This window comes from Nicotiana sylvestris, chromosome 6 (assembly GCF_000393655.2).
Source record: "Nicotiana sylvestris chromosome 6, ASM39365v2, whole genome shotgun sequence".
In the NCBI taxonomy this organism is placed as follows: Eukaryota; Viridiplantae; Streptophyta; class Magnoliopsida; order Solanales; family Solanaceae; genus Nicotiana; species Nicotiana sylvestris.
In genome coordinates this window covers 28602701-28616421 of record NC_091062.1, presented here as the reverse complement: position 1 = coordinate 28616421, position 13721 = coordinate 28602701, and the positions used below count along the sequence as shown (strand labels likewise).

Genomic DNA, 13721 nt, shown 5'->3' with positions numbered 1-13721 from the left:
TTTAGCACCTTGAGCCCTCGCGTTCGCGGGCCAGTGGCCGCGTTCACGTAGAACAAACTGGTGGCCCCTCCCCCTGCACCCTACGCGTTCGCGAGTGGAAGGACGCGTTCGCGAAGGGTCTCCCCCCTGAGTTTCGCGTCTTATCCTCCGCGTTCGCGAAGAAGCCAAAATGGCACCTGGGATCCTTGCCTTACGCGTTCGCGAAAGGGACCACGCGAACGCGAAGGGTAAAATCCCTGGGCACTAACAGCAGAAAACCTGCAACATTTCTTAAGCCAAAAATCATTCCGAAACACCTCCGAAACACTCCCGAGCCCTCGGGGCTCCTAACCAAACACATGCACTAACTCAACAACATCATACGAACTTATCTGTGCGATCAAATCGCCTAAATAACCTCAAAAACAACGAATCAAACCTCAAAACCAAGGATTTTTTTCCCAAAATTTCATAAAGCATCAATTTTAGCAATTTAGGTCCGAATCACGTCAAACGGACTCCATTTTCAACCGAATTTTGCAGAAATGTTTTTAACCATATATAAGACCTGTACCGCATGCCGGAACCAAAATACGGGCCTGATACCAACATGTTCTAATCAAAATTCATTTCAAAATTCCTTAAACATTTCCAGAAAATTATTTTACTTAAAAATTCATTTCTCGGGCTTGGGACATCGGAATTCGATTCCGGGCATACGCCCACGTCCCATATTTTCCTACGCACCCTCCGGGACTATCAAATCACGGGTCCTAGTCCGTTTATACAAAATGTTGACCGAAGTCAAATTTACTCATTTTATAATCAAAACTTAGCATTTTTCACAGACTTTAATATTTAAGCCTTCCGGCCACGCGCCTTGACTGCGCACACAAACCGAGGGGACCCTACATGAGGTTTTCAAGGCCTCGGAAGCACAGAATGCAAATCTGTGCACAGAAGCATAGAATGCAAATCTGTGCACAGAAGCACAGAATGCAATTAAAAACAAGTGATGACCCTTTGGGTCGTCACATATATTCATATTCTTCACGACCGCACAATAATATTTATCTAATTTCTGGTGTTTTTGGCTTTTTACCCTAATATTTTACTAAAAAATTCAATATATTCATGAGTTTACAATAGAATTTAATGTGTACCAATAAATGTAAAATAAATATCAATAAAGAATTGTGAAGGCAATAAATTATGATAGTCAGATTCTAACATATATGTCTTTTTTTTTTCCTTCTTCTATTTAATTACCTCTCCTTTAGATCTCTTACATAATCTTTCAGTTCTAAAATTAATTCTCACCTTTTAGAGTAAACTTTCAGTTACAACTTTATATATGCTTTCATCACTTGTAACTGCGAAATTTGAAAGGACTTTTCACCACTAAATTCGAAACACCTTTATATAATTAGAAACACCTTATGCATTCACCATCTTAATTTTTCACAAACCAAATCAAAATTTTGTGCGGTATAATAGCAAAATTTATAGATACAAGGATGAACGAAGTGAGGGAATCAACACATTAATAATCCAAGGCCATTTGTAATTCCAAGCAATCATCAAAACTCTTACTAACTTGACCTCCAATCGATTATCATTGGGTGAAGGAAAAAGAAGAAAGGAAACAACAGGCAGAAGTTTTGTATTTTAGTTTTTCTCATAAACTACAATTAATTTGATATATTTGTGTGTATGTAATATTTTATCTTGATATATCTTCTTCTTTTTTTTTTTTTTTGGTTGAAGCACTTTGAATTTATAGGAAATAATGATGAGAGTATTTTAAGAAAAAAATGCATTTTAGAAATTTTGCATAAAAGTAGGATGAGATTAAGGGGAGAAAAAGAAAAATACGAACAAACAAAAGGAAAAGATAAGAGAAATAGAAAAATTACTAGAAAAGGGAAGGAAATGGAATATTCGGCCAAAATTGGAGCTTAATTTGAGAAGTATAAGAAAAATTACTTTATTTATCCTTTTTCTTTTACTATAAGAAACTTTTTATAAAAAGTACTAATAACTATATTAAAAAATTATTAAATGTACAAACGAAATATTACTCCCTTTGATTCAATTTATGCGAAATTTTTCGGAGTATGAGGGACAAACTGACTAATTTTTAATGTAAATTCGGACATAGAATTTTCAAATATTTTAAAAATAAAATTTATATATGCAGAAACTAAAGTACTATATATCATAATAGTTAATAACTCAGAATATTTAAAAAAAAATTAGAAATGTGCTCAAAGATAAATTTATTGGACTTTCAAATAGTAACAGATACACATAAAATGGCAGAAGGAATATATATTGATATACATAAAGATGAAAACACATTTATGCAAATACATCTATCTATATATGCACACACATTCATGAAAAGTGAAAGTACTTTTATTTGAAGTAGGAAGATGATAAGTATAAGAAAAAAAGTTTCAAAAGCATTATTACTATATTTTAATTAAAATATTTGCACATGAAAAATAATTTTATAATCGCGCGAAGCGCGGCCAAATACACTAGTGTAAGTATAAATAAGCTTTCTTGCATGAAATAATAAATACTAAGAAGAATTAAATTTTGCTCATTCTTAGAGCTAATAGGTACTCACAATCTTGGAGATTTTAAATGGGGGTATGAAGCAAAAAACCAATAAAGAGAAACCACAATGCTATCGTGAAAACACAATAAGGAAGACCTTTAGAGTAACTCTAACGGCTTTTTAGAGGTGTGCTTAGGCTAGCTGTCATTTTATTGAGACATAGAAAAGGAAAAATGAGGTCCATAAGATAACTGCATATCAGTGTCGTCGCAACCCCTAGTTGCAACATCTATTTTCAAATGACATTGTGGCTCGATTTTTCGATACTCAGTATATTTACTGTAATTAGTGTCATGGAAGCTGAAGTAAAGAGTAATGCAGATTTTAATTTTGAACCAGCTAAACTAACCTGATATTGTTGGAATTTGGACTTACGTTAATTGGTTATAGCCTGAAAGGATAGTGACGTTGTTGTGAACCAGGATAACACAAATGATTTGCATGGGCCAGTTATTTGGACAGAGGCTATTGAGCCCGGGGCTAAATTGCGAAGAGACCCAAGAATCAGAAAGCCCAACAAGAGATTTGTCTGGGATCCGGGTTAAGGAAGCACGTGACGAAGTGAGTAAAAGGGGCCATCGTCTGGGTTTGGAGGATTAGGCAAATGTTATGTGAAAAGCTCTGTACTTCCCGTCTCTTTCTGTCCAAGCTTCTCATCTCCTTCTTCCATGGTGTATTTCTAGCTTCGCATCCCTGTTATCCTGCAGCTATCCTTTTTACTATTTCATTGCAAAGTCCAGTTGATTGTAATTCGAATCAATATAGCCAGTTGGTTTGGTCGATATTTGGTTTATTACATTGATGCTTTCATCCAGAGGTCTTCAATGAAGGACCAAATATTTCGAACTATCGATGATTCAATTAAGGTCGTGAAGGATTCGTGGTCAAAGGATATCGCTGAAATTCATTCATTGTTACATGAGTTTGCTGCAAACCTTGCAACGAGTAAGCCTACTCCAGTGGAATTCCGACGATTTAGCGGCGAGGATCCAGAGTTATGGATTTCTCAGGCTGAGCGCTACTTTAAATTCTACGGCACATTAGAAAATAACAAATTATTACGTGCGTCTATTTATCTCGAAGGTGAGGCATTGGATTGGTTCCGATAGCTTCTCCGGAACAAGCAATTGAGGGATTGGGAACACTTTGTAGCAAAGGTGCGAATTCGTTTTCGTAAACAGCATCTCAAATCACTGGAAGGTCACACGGCTACAATCAAGGAATATTCTACTGAAATTGAAGCCCAGGTGTTCGATAATATGCTACATGGATGTTGTTGTTCTAAGGTCTTTGCTACTGAGCGATCAGATATTGATGTCCTTACTGATACAACGAAATCTGCTTTAAACAATGCAAAATCAGAGGAGGTCCAGGTGTTTGATGAAGGCTCTCAGGGAAATGGCAACACGCACCAGTCTCACTCTGAGACCTTGAAAACCAAGGTTACCACTGAGGTTCTAGTTAATCAGATCGGTATTTCTTCAAACTCTGTTCCTTCCTTATTGGGTTTAACTGGTTACAATTGTAATGTGACTAAACTACTGGAATCTAAAAATAAAGAGGAGAAAAATGCAAGAGACAATGCAGCGGTATTAGAACTTTCTCCTCTAACGGATATAACTAGTTATCAAATTCCTTTTGCTAGACAAGGATATGTCATGTCGAATGCTATTGGGAAATTTCCTGGGATAGCATTTCCATTTGCTAGTGCTAATCAAAATATATTGTTCCATCACCACGATGTTAACCTACACAAATGCAATTGGGTTGATACTGGACAAGAGAGGAGATTTCATGGTTTATTGTCTGTAACAGATGAACCTACTATGGCGGAGAATATACATGGATTACTCCGTACATTTGCTGAAAGTTACTCCAAGCAGTCCCCAAATATTCAGGCCCATAAAGCTGTTAGGCTGTCGCTTGCGATGTGTGATCTAGTTTATAAAGCAAAGTCTACTTCGACAGACTTTTCATTTGTTCTTAGTTTTGGTTTTTTCACCACATTTGTTGGCGCTGTAAGATATTATTCAATCATGGTTGTGGATGATTTCAAGCAGATTATTGGGATATTAGAGTGTCATGTTGATTCCATCTCCAATGATCTATACTTTTTGAATCAATTCCCATTTGATCCTGGTGTGAATTTGTTCATGGTAACCCCCAACGGACGCCCCCTGGTTGTTCGATTGCAACCTAGGACATCCATACACGCTCTCTTACTTGTGAAGATTTACACATTCCGGTTTTGGGTATTATCCTACATCCGTCGCACTATCGGCATAATTCACAAAGACATTAATCATCACAATCTTTTGGTGGATTTCCATGCTCCTCTGGTTAATTTATGTGACTGGGACATGCTAAAGCTCTGGTTGAAAGTCAACTAAATATTTCTCACTCTCACATATGCTCTCAGTATTATAGAGCGACAGAGCTTATATTTGGAGCAACAAAGTACACTACTGTGATTGGCATTTGGTCTGCTAGTAGTGTCCTTGTGGGAATAAATGTTAACGAGGAGATGATTAAGCCTTGGCCTCTTATGGACTTAGAAAGCTTGGATTACTGTTCTTTGTCTAGGTTGAGTGAAGAGCAAATTTTCTTTGACTGGATGAGTTGCTGCTATGGTGGAACTGAGAATAATATGCCTAGCTGCAACCAAAATGCCCTTTTTCCTAACTTTTCTATTTCACCTTGTAGAAATATTAAGTTTCAGCATGCAAAAATAACTGATTGTTATTTACTGGCTCAAGCTCATCAACCTGCGATGAATCTTTTTGTATGTGATCCAGGAATACGTTCCAAGTACATAGCTCTAACAAGTTATACAGTGAACATTGCGGCAGTACTATTGTTGGGATCTACTAGCGAGTTTTACTTCATTAGATATGCTAACTCTATGACTCAAGTGTGGGATCTTGGACGGAAATTGGGTATCCATTCATCCCGTTTGCTAACTAGTTTTGCATTAGCAGTTACTAGATGTGGTGCCGATGACTTCATTATTTTTATACTACAATTTATTTTAGATCCAAGTAACAGAATTATTGAGTTCCGGCCCAATTCCTCATTGTGTGAGTTTGCTGCACAACATACTTGTAGCTTGACTATGATGGAAAATGTCTTTTTTTAGATGATGTAAAAGTTGATTTGATGAAAATAGATTCAATTGTTGTTGCTGATGTTGTTCACAGAACAATGATAATTGAAGGTAAAGGCACTTTTATCTTGGTTGGTCCTAACATTAGACTTGGAAAGTTTACAACTACTTGGAGGCTTATGTATTATCTTGCCTATTTTGGTGGCTGTACAAGCATTGCAGAGCACAGTAGGGACCAACAAATTTTTGAGTCAAATTCAGTGCCTGAACTAATTATCAATTCCAAAACATTACAAACGGACAATTCAAGCTGTTGTATATTTCTGGAGACTCGGGTTGGCAAGTCTAGAAGAGTATCTAGTGCAGAAAAGGGAGCGTTCCTCCTTGAAAGATCTCAAGAATTATTATGTTTAATTCTTGAACAAAAGCATCATTGTTTCTATCTTCTCTATGCAGTACCCGCGGAGATGAAGAAAAAGTGTAGGTTGGGGGATCCTGAATCATTTGACTACCTCAATCAGTCTTATTGCTATGAACTAGTAAGTGTTACTGGTGCTCATGGCTCTCTTGGTACAAAGAAGGTAATGGAAATTGTTGCACTTAGAGTGAAGGAGCAGGAAGCAATTTTTAGATTTGTGGCTTATGTTCTTCCTCTTGGTAATTTAGAATTGGCAAAGGGCACATCAATTCTTAAGGTTGAAAGACATTAGTCAGCTCTTGACGCATATTCAAGTCGTGACAGATTCACTAACATAATGTTAGTGTGGCTCTATTCGAACCTTGAGGACAAGGTTCTTTTTTAGGGCGGGAGTATTGTTGTGAACCCGGATAACTCAAATGATATGTATGGGCCAGTTATTTGGACAGAGGCTGTTGGGCCGGGGGCTAAATTGCAAAGAGGCCCAAAAATAAGAAAGCCCAATAAGAGATTTGTCTAGGATCCGGGTTAAGGAAGCACGTGACGATGTGAGTAAAAGGGGCTATCGTCTGGGTTTGGAGGATTAGGCAAATGTTACGTGAAAAGCTCTCTACTTCCCGTCTCTTTCTGTCCAAGCTTCTCATCTCCTTCCATGGTGTATTTCTAGCTTCTCATCCCTTCTGTTATCCTGCAGCTATCCTTTTTACTATTTTATTGCAAATTCCAGTTGATTGTAATTCAATTTAATGAATCAATATAGCCAGTTGGTTTGGTCGATATTTGGTTTATTACAGACGTGGCCCAAGTGGTGGATAAATAAAAGGCCTAATATTAAATATTATGTATGTGGATAAGTGAGGCCCAATAACTATTGACCTGTGATAGGTAGACACTCTTTTTATAAATAGAGGTCAACCCCCATTTCCCTAGCTATTAGAAAACTCTAGCGTATTCTGCCTCTTGAATACGTGGTAACGGTAAACGTCCCATTTGTCAAGTTCTTCGGGCTGTGAGAGCGCGTAGCTAGTGGATTGTGGAAGTTGATCTTAGGCTTAATCGCCGTTTGCTGTCGCTGCTGAATCCATGGAGTTTAACGGTACGCTTCCTTAGACTCTAACTCTAGATTGATTGTGTAATTGTGTATTAATCTCTGCTATGGCTACAAATTAATTATCTTACAGATATCACAGCAGCTAAAGATAACTGTATCAGTACCCAAAAAGCAGCAGTAAAGATGGATTTAACTGCATTCAAAAACAACAGCAAAAAGGTGGCTTTCATCGCATCCCAAAAGAGTAGCAAAAGACTTTTCGCTGGCGAAAAATCAACAAATAGTAGTCAGCCAAAGTATTTTTTACACAACAGATCAGAAATGTTAATTATTTTTAAAAAATAAAAAATAAAAGCTGATCTTAGAAGCCGAAACTCATAACATTCGCAAATTCTAAACACCAAGTGAACATTGCATATTTTCCTAAAATAACATTTACAGTCAGATTTTGAGAGAAACAGAGATGAATTGTAACCAGATGGAGAAACTTTAGACAGAAACCAAGTGAAAGTGAAGGCCAGGAAGCAGCGTAATAGAAATGAAGAATAATGTAGAAAGAATTAAATACCTTTCCGCACTTTTTCGAGGGAGGAATTTTTATTTCCATCACATGCTTATGTTTGTGGTAGGTCTATAACAATGTGTATAATTTTATATTTGCTTCCCTCCGCAGCGTCCATTGTGATGGATGCCATCTATGGGTTGATCACATTATCTTTGTTCATAAAAGACAAAACAAATAACTTTTCTATATTGCATCCTGATTCTTAGTAAACATCCTATTCATTTGAATATTGAATATCTTGCCGCTCCGTTACTTTTGGACGTTCACAAGGGGCAAAATTTGCTTCTAGAAGGATGAGATTAGTTATTATGTATCAAAAGCATCTTGCAGTAGCTACTTGTTTGTCGCTTTTTGAAGTTTAAAAGCAATACGTACCTCAACATAATAGATATCAGAAATATCTTACGGAGTGAGAAGTAACATTTTTGCTGCAAGATCATCTGAAATCATTGTTGTTGCAGAACCGTTGTTGTATACAAACTTATACACGTGACATACGAGCCTATAAGGCCAATATGACCATTTGTAAACTCAAAACATAAGCCGACAAAGCCATACAAGTATTCATACACCTGACATCTGTCTACAAGTCTCTAAGAATACATAAAATCATAAAGGTCGGGACAGGGCCCCGCCATACCGATCAATACATATCCAAAGCATACTGACCAAATCGGCAACTCCGGAGCAAGTGGAGTGAACAAACACCTTCCGCTGAGCTGATAGCCTACTAGGAGGAATGTCAACCTGTCAATCGGGACCTGCGGGCATGAAACGCAACGTCCCCAAGCATAAGGGACGTCATATGTTGAGTATTCCCTTATGTTTTATTCTTGTTATCTCATGACATGTTTTTTGACTCATTTACTCATGATAGTATGATAAGAAAGATATGTTACATTGGTACTCGGTTGAGTAAGGCACCGGGTGCCCGTCGTGGCCCCTTCGGTTTGGGTTGTGACAAAAGTGAACATTTTTGTAAACAAATCCAAAGCACCACTTTCCTATGGAGTGTATACAATATTGTAGTGAGACTTTTGTTACAAGATCATTTACTCTTTAGCTCACTATGCTTAAGTGGAAACCTTCTACCTTATTTTCTCAGCTAGTCTTTCGTTGTAGTACTTAGGGAGACCTTCTGGCTCTTGTAAAGTTACGAGCTTGTTATATTGTACACCCGAAGGAAATTTTCATTGTTCTTACTCGCCTATAATAATCCTTAGTTACGTAACTTCGTGCCCTTGTGCTCGTAGGGTTACTTCTAAGCTCAAATTTTGATTGTCTCCTTAGTGGCACTCTCTCTTATTTTCATAAAACTTAAACGATACCTTTAACTGCCTCAACTCCTATTTGAATATTTTTATAGATGATTGCGATCTCGTATCTGCGAGACTGAATTCCCTATGCTGCGGTTTACTACATTTATCTTGCATGATCTATTGATTTATCTGTGACCTCTTGTCTAGCCATAACTAGGCTCTTCCCGAATCAACTACTAACTACTCGTTGGTCTATTCTCATATCTATATTCTGCATAATCTCTCTTGGGTTATTTTCTTTGTCTTAACTTATCACTCGTACTGGCTCCTTATATATCAAGTGTTCATTCACACTTATTTATCAATAACATCTGGTGTGGGAACCCTTACTACCTCTCCCCGGCGGTGTGCTTGCATAATGTTCTAGAGTTGTAACATATCTGTAGGGTCTGAATAAATGCAATCTCATTTCTTTCGTCTTTCTACCACATTCTTCCTTTATTATTCCATAGTTACCTGAACCAGTAACTCCGACTTACTACCATATCATACCATATTCCCCCTTTAGGGGAGTACTAAAATTTAGTACTACGATGATCTACCTATAGATGTTTTACCTCTTCATCTTTGGCGTCTTTTCACATCATCAATGAACCTTAATCGCCTTATGGTAACCTTCTGTACCAGGGATAACTAAATTTCTTACGCACGAAGGTGACACTCAGTGTAACTGGCACACTTAGTCCCTTAAGATTAACTCTGCTCAGAGTGCTTTCTTTAGGTAAGTGACTTCCTAATGACCTTTAAAGGGTATTCATTTGTTGTATATTCTATTATTGTTGGAACACGATCTCTGAAATTCTCATGATGTCGACCATTATCAAATCCTCCGGTCCCTAATTCATGTTCGGTTTTATCTTGTTTACTAGACCATACTAATTTTTGTTACTACAAGGGGTCTAACTTAGCCTTTTGGTAATCGCGTTGGACTCACCAACTCATTTCTCGAAATGAGTATATGACCTTTGGCCTATACTCTATTATTGTCTCAAGGCCTGTCACCTCTTGTCTTTTCCTTCACTTGACTATAGACTCTATCATCGTGTCATATTTTGATTTACCGTTATCACCCATTTATCACATCTTACTCATAATACTTTGTTTACTCTCTCCTTATTCTCCTGCTAATATTTCTGTTTATCACCTTATTTTGAAAGCTTCAACAAAACATTCTTTCGCTTTTAGCTCCATTTGCTCCATCCACTGGCTCTTCGGGTCGCCTAGCATTCTCTCTTTACTAGGAACGGGAGCCATACGAAGGTAAATATCTATCCCTTCTAGGGTTCCAGTGCCAATCTTTGAAATTTTTCTAGACATTCTAGTATTCATATCTAAATGTACTATTCTAGATTGCACCATCGGGGTGTCTCACAAGGAGAACTATTACCACATTTGCAATATCCTTCGGAAATGTTAGCTAATGATAATAATCCATCTACCATTTTGGGTTACTCTAGCCCCAATTGGATCTTGCTATCCTCTTCTTCTCTTAAACTATATCTATCAACTCCCATAGGGCATACTGAGATGGGCGTGGCCAATTGTACATACCTCTGTTACTGTTGAAAGTAACTCAAAATACATGTATTTCTCTGCCTGAATTGTAAAAACTCAAAACCTTCACTAACTGGTACCTCGTAACCTTTACCACATTTTCTTTTACTTGTTGAAACTTGTATCTACCTTCTGATTCTCTTTTTGCTTTTTAAACCATATGGGTGGATAGATATTCATCCCTTTGGCCTCAAGAAACTTCCGCGTCTTAGATACATATAATCTACTGAAGACCTTACATTTAATCATCATAAGCATGATGCAAAATCGAGTTTCATTGACTCAACTCTTCCATATCAACATTTAATCTCTTACCAACTATCTGTTTGGATGAGGTATCATTGTGTTACGAATAAAATAGAATTTAGAAGTTTAAATTCTTACAATTGAGCTCTACCGCACGATTTAGAGTAAGAAGAAAGAGTGACAGTCCTAAATTTTTTGCAGCCTCCTGCTTATGTGTGATGCACTATACACCCATAAACAAGACTCTACTAGACACGTCTTGTAAACTCTCTAGGACAGAATTGCTTTGTAAATCATCAAATATTTATAATGTCATGCATATGCATATAAATGTCATGTAATGCATAGGTCTGTACGTACATAATATCATCAAGCTTCTGAAGGCATCCCATTATATCATCTCGGGCATTGTAGGCAAATTATCAACGTATACCAACTGATCAGGTGGTGGTGTGTATATAACGCCATCTGATCATGGGTCAATATACATGAATGCAATGCATGAGAAGTACGTCAATCAAATCTCTTGGAGTGTCATAAGACCATTATGCCTTTGAATAATATCATGAAGTAAACCTTTTCAACTTACGTATTTATCTAAGACCCATGAACAAATGATAAATTAATATGACACATGGAGAATCAAGAACATAAGCATCTCTAACGTGTACAGAGGATACCGACCTTATGTCACTCTGAAATGTTGATGTTACATCCCATGTTTTCGTACGTGAGAGTACATCGTAATCCAATTGATGTAAGCTCGGAAATGAGATCGTTTTTAACGTACATAACGTACGTTCATCATGTTATCTTGGAGGTTACAAATCTTTAAGATCATGAATAACAAGTACCAAAAGGGTTGGAAAGCTTAGACGCTAAACGAATTGAAGAAATTAAGTTTCGTCGAAAGTCGACAAGTTTGGAATGTTATAACATATACTTTTGAGGTGAGAATAGGGTGATTAACATAATGAGGAGGTTAATTTATGAGTTATTTTAGTCGTATGATAGTCGTGTGTTATGTTTTTAAGTCAAGCGAGTTGTGGAACAAAAGTTGGCAAAGGTCATCACAAGTTGCATTCGTAATGTGCTGAAATTTAGGTCAAATGTAGCTGCATTTTTCTCCCAATTACTTGGAATCAAGGGATGATCTATATATCAAATTGAAGATCTACGAGTCTAGTTTCTAACGCATTAAACCGTTTGTCGATACGACATTGGACTAGAGAGATATTTGCATTTTCGCGAGATTACGCCAAGCAGCTCTCTATGGGGCCCACATAGGCGGTTTAAGACATATGGATATATATAAGATGCCTCAACCCCGTTTTAAGTCATTATTTTCAGTATATTCAGACCTTAGAACCCTAGAAACAGTCTCTCAAGGTTCTCTCATGATCCAAGACCCAAACAAAGGGCAAACAACACAAATCAAGTGTCGGGAATCCCGTGGCGCTAGTAAGTTTCTTGTTCTTCTTGTTATTGCTGATTTTTGGGTGGTTCTAGCTCGTGTGGGAGGTTCTTTTAAGTGGTTTATGTTCTGTAAAATACTCCCCCATGGTTTTCATATCAACCCTAGGTTATTTCAAGTCTTGAAATATGGTGTAATCCATTTGCAAGACTTGAAATAACCTAGGGTTGATATAAAAATCATGGGAGAGTATTTTACAAAACATAAACCACTTAAAACAACCTCCCACACGAGCTGGAACCATCCAAAAATCAGCAACAAGAAGAAGAACAAGAAACTTACTAGCGCCACGGGATTCCCGACACTTGATTTGTGTTGTTTGCCCTTTGTTTGGGTTTGGATCATGAGAGAACCTTGAGAGAGTGTTTCTAGGATTCTAAGGTCTAAATATACTGAAAATAATGACTTAAAACGGGGTTAAGGCATCTTACATATATTCCATGTGTCTTAAAACGCCTATGTGGGCCCCATAAAGAGCTGCTTGGCGCAGTCATAGAGGCGTATGTTTTTAAAATTTTATGTGTATATATGTATTATGTATTTCATGTCAGTAGCCCCTAGAGGCACTCAGATGTTACATGTTGTATCTCCTTAATCTCTCATTTACGTTGTAGTTCTTGTTTATGCTTTCCTGCCTTACATATTCGGTACTTTATTCGTACTGACGTCCCTTTTGCCTGGGAACGCTGTGTTTCATGCCCGCAGGTCCCGATAGACAGGTTGACATTCCTCCTAGTAGGCTATCAGCTCAGCGGAAGGTGTTGCACTCCACTTGCTCCAAAGTTGCCTATTTGGTCAGTATGCTTTGGATATGTATTGATTGGTATGGTGTTGCCCTGGCCCGACCTTTATGATTTTATGTACTCTTAGATGCTTGTAGACAGACGTCAGGTGTATGGATACTTGTATGGCCTTGTCGGCCTATGTTTTGAGTTTACAAATGGTTATGTTTTCCTTATAGGCCCGTATGTCACATGTATAAGTTTGTATATCATGATGGATTGTCATATGTTGAGTATGCCCTTATGTTTTATTCTTTGTTATCTCATGACGTATTTTCTGGCTCATTTACCCATGATAGTATGATAATAAAGATATGTTATGTTGGTACTCGGTTGAGTAAGGCACCGGGTGCCCGTCGCGGCCCCTTCGATTTGGGTCGTGATAAAAGTGGACAACACACCATATAACGACAACAAGTCACAACTACTTCACGACGAGCGGCAAGCTTCGATTGGAATCCGTCCATATCACCCTTTATAGACTTCTTATATTAGCTTAAGAGCATCATTAACATGATAATGAATTAGTTCATTAATGATTCCACCTTTATACCATATATTTATAACAAAGGAAACAATCGACAACTCCAACTATCTTCAATTA

At 37.4% G+C, this 13721-nt stretch overlaps 1 protein-coding gene across 1 annotated transcript; it reads left to right on the top strand.

Moving 5' to 3' along the window:
• The first annotated feature begins 3212 nt into the window (after positions 1-3212).
• LOC138872035 (uncharacterized) lies at positions 3213-13317 on the top strand. Its single transcript, XM_070149984.1, has 2 exons — positions 3213-7222; positions 13041-13317. Exon 1 carries the CDS (start codon positions 3865-3867, stop codon positions 4993-4995), a length of 1131 nt encoding a protein of 376 aa, XP_070006085.1. The 5' UTR covers positions 3213-3864; the 3' UTR covers positions 4996-7222; positions 13041-13317.
• The last annotated feature ends 404 nt before the right edge of the window (positions 13318-13721 follow it).

Excerpts from the sequence above, each read along its gene's own strand:
- LOC138872035 (XM_070149984.1), top strand. The coding sequence starts at position 3,865 with ATGCTACATGGATGTTGTTGTTCTAAGGTCTTTGCTACTGAGCGATCA.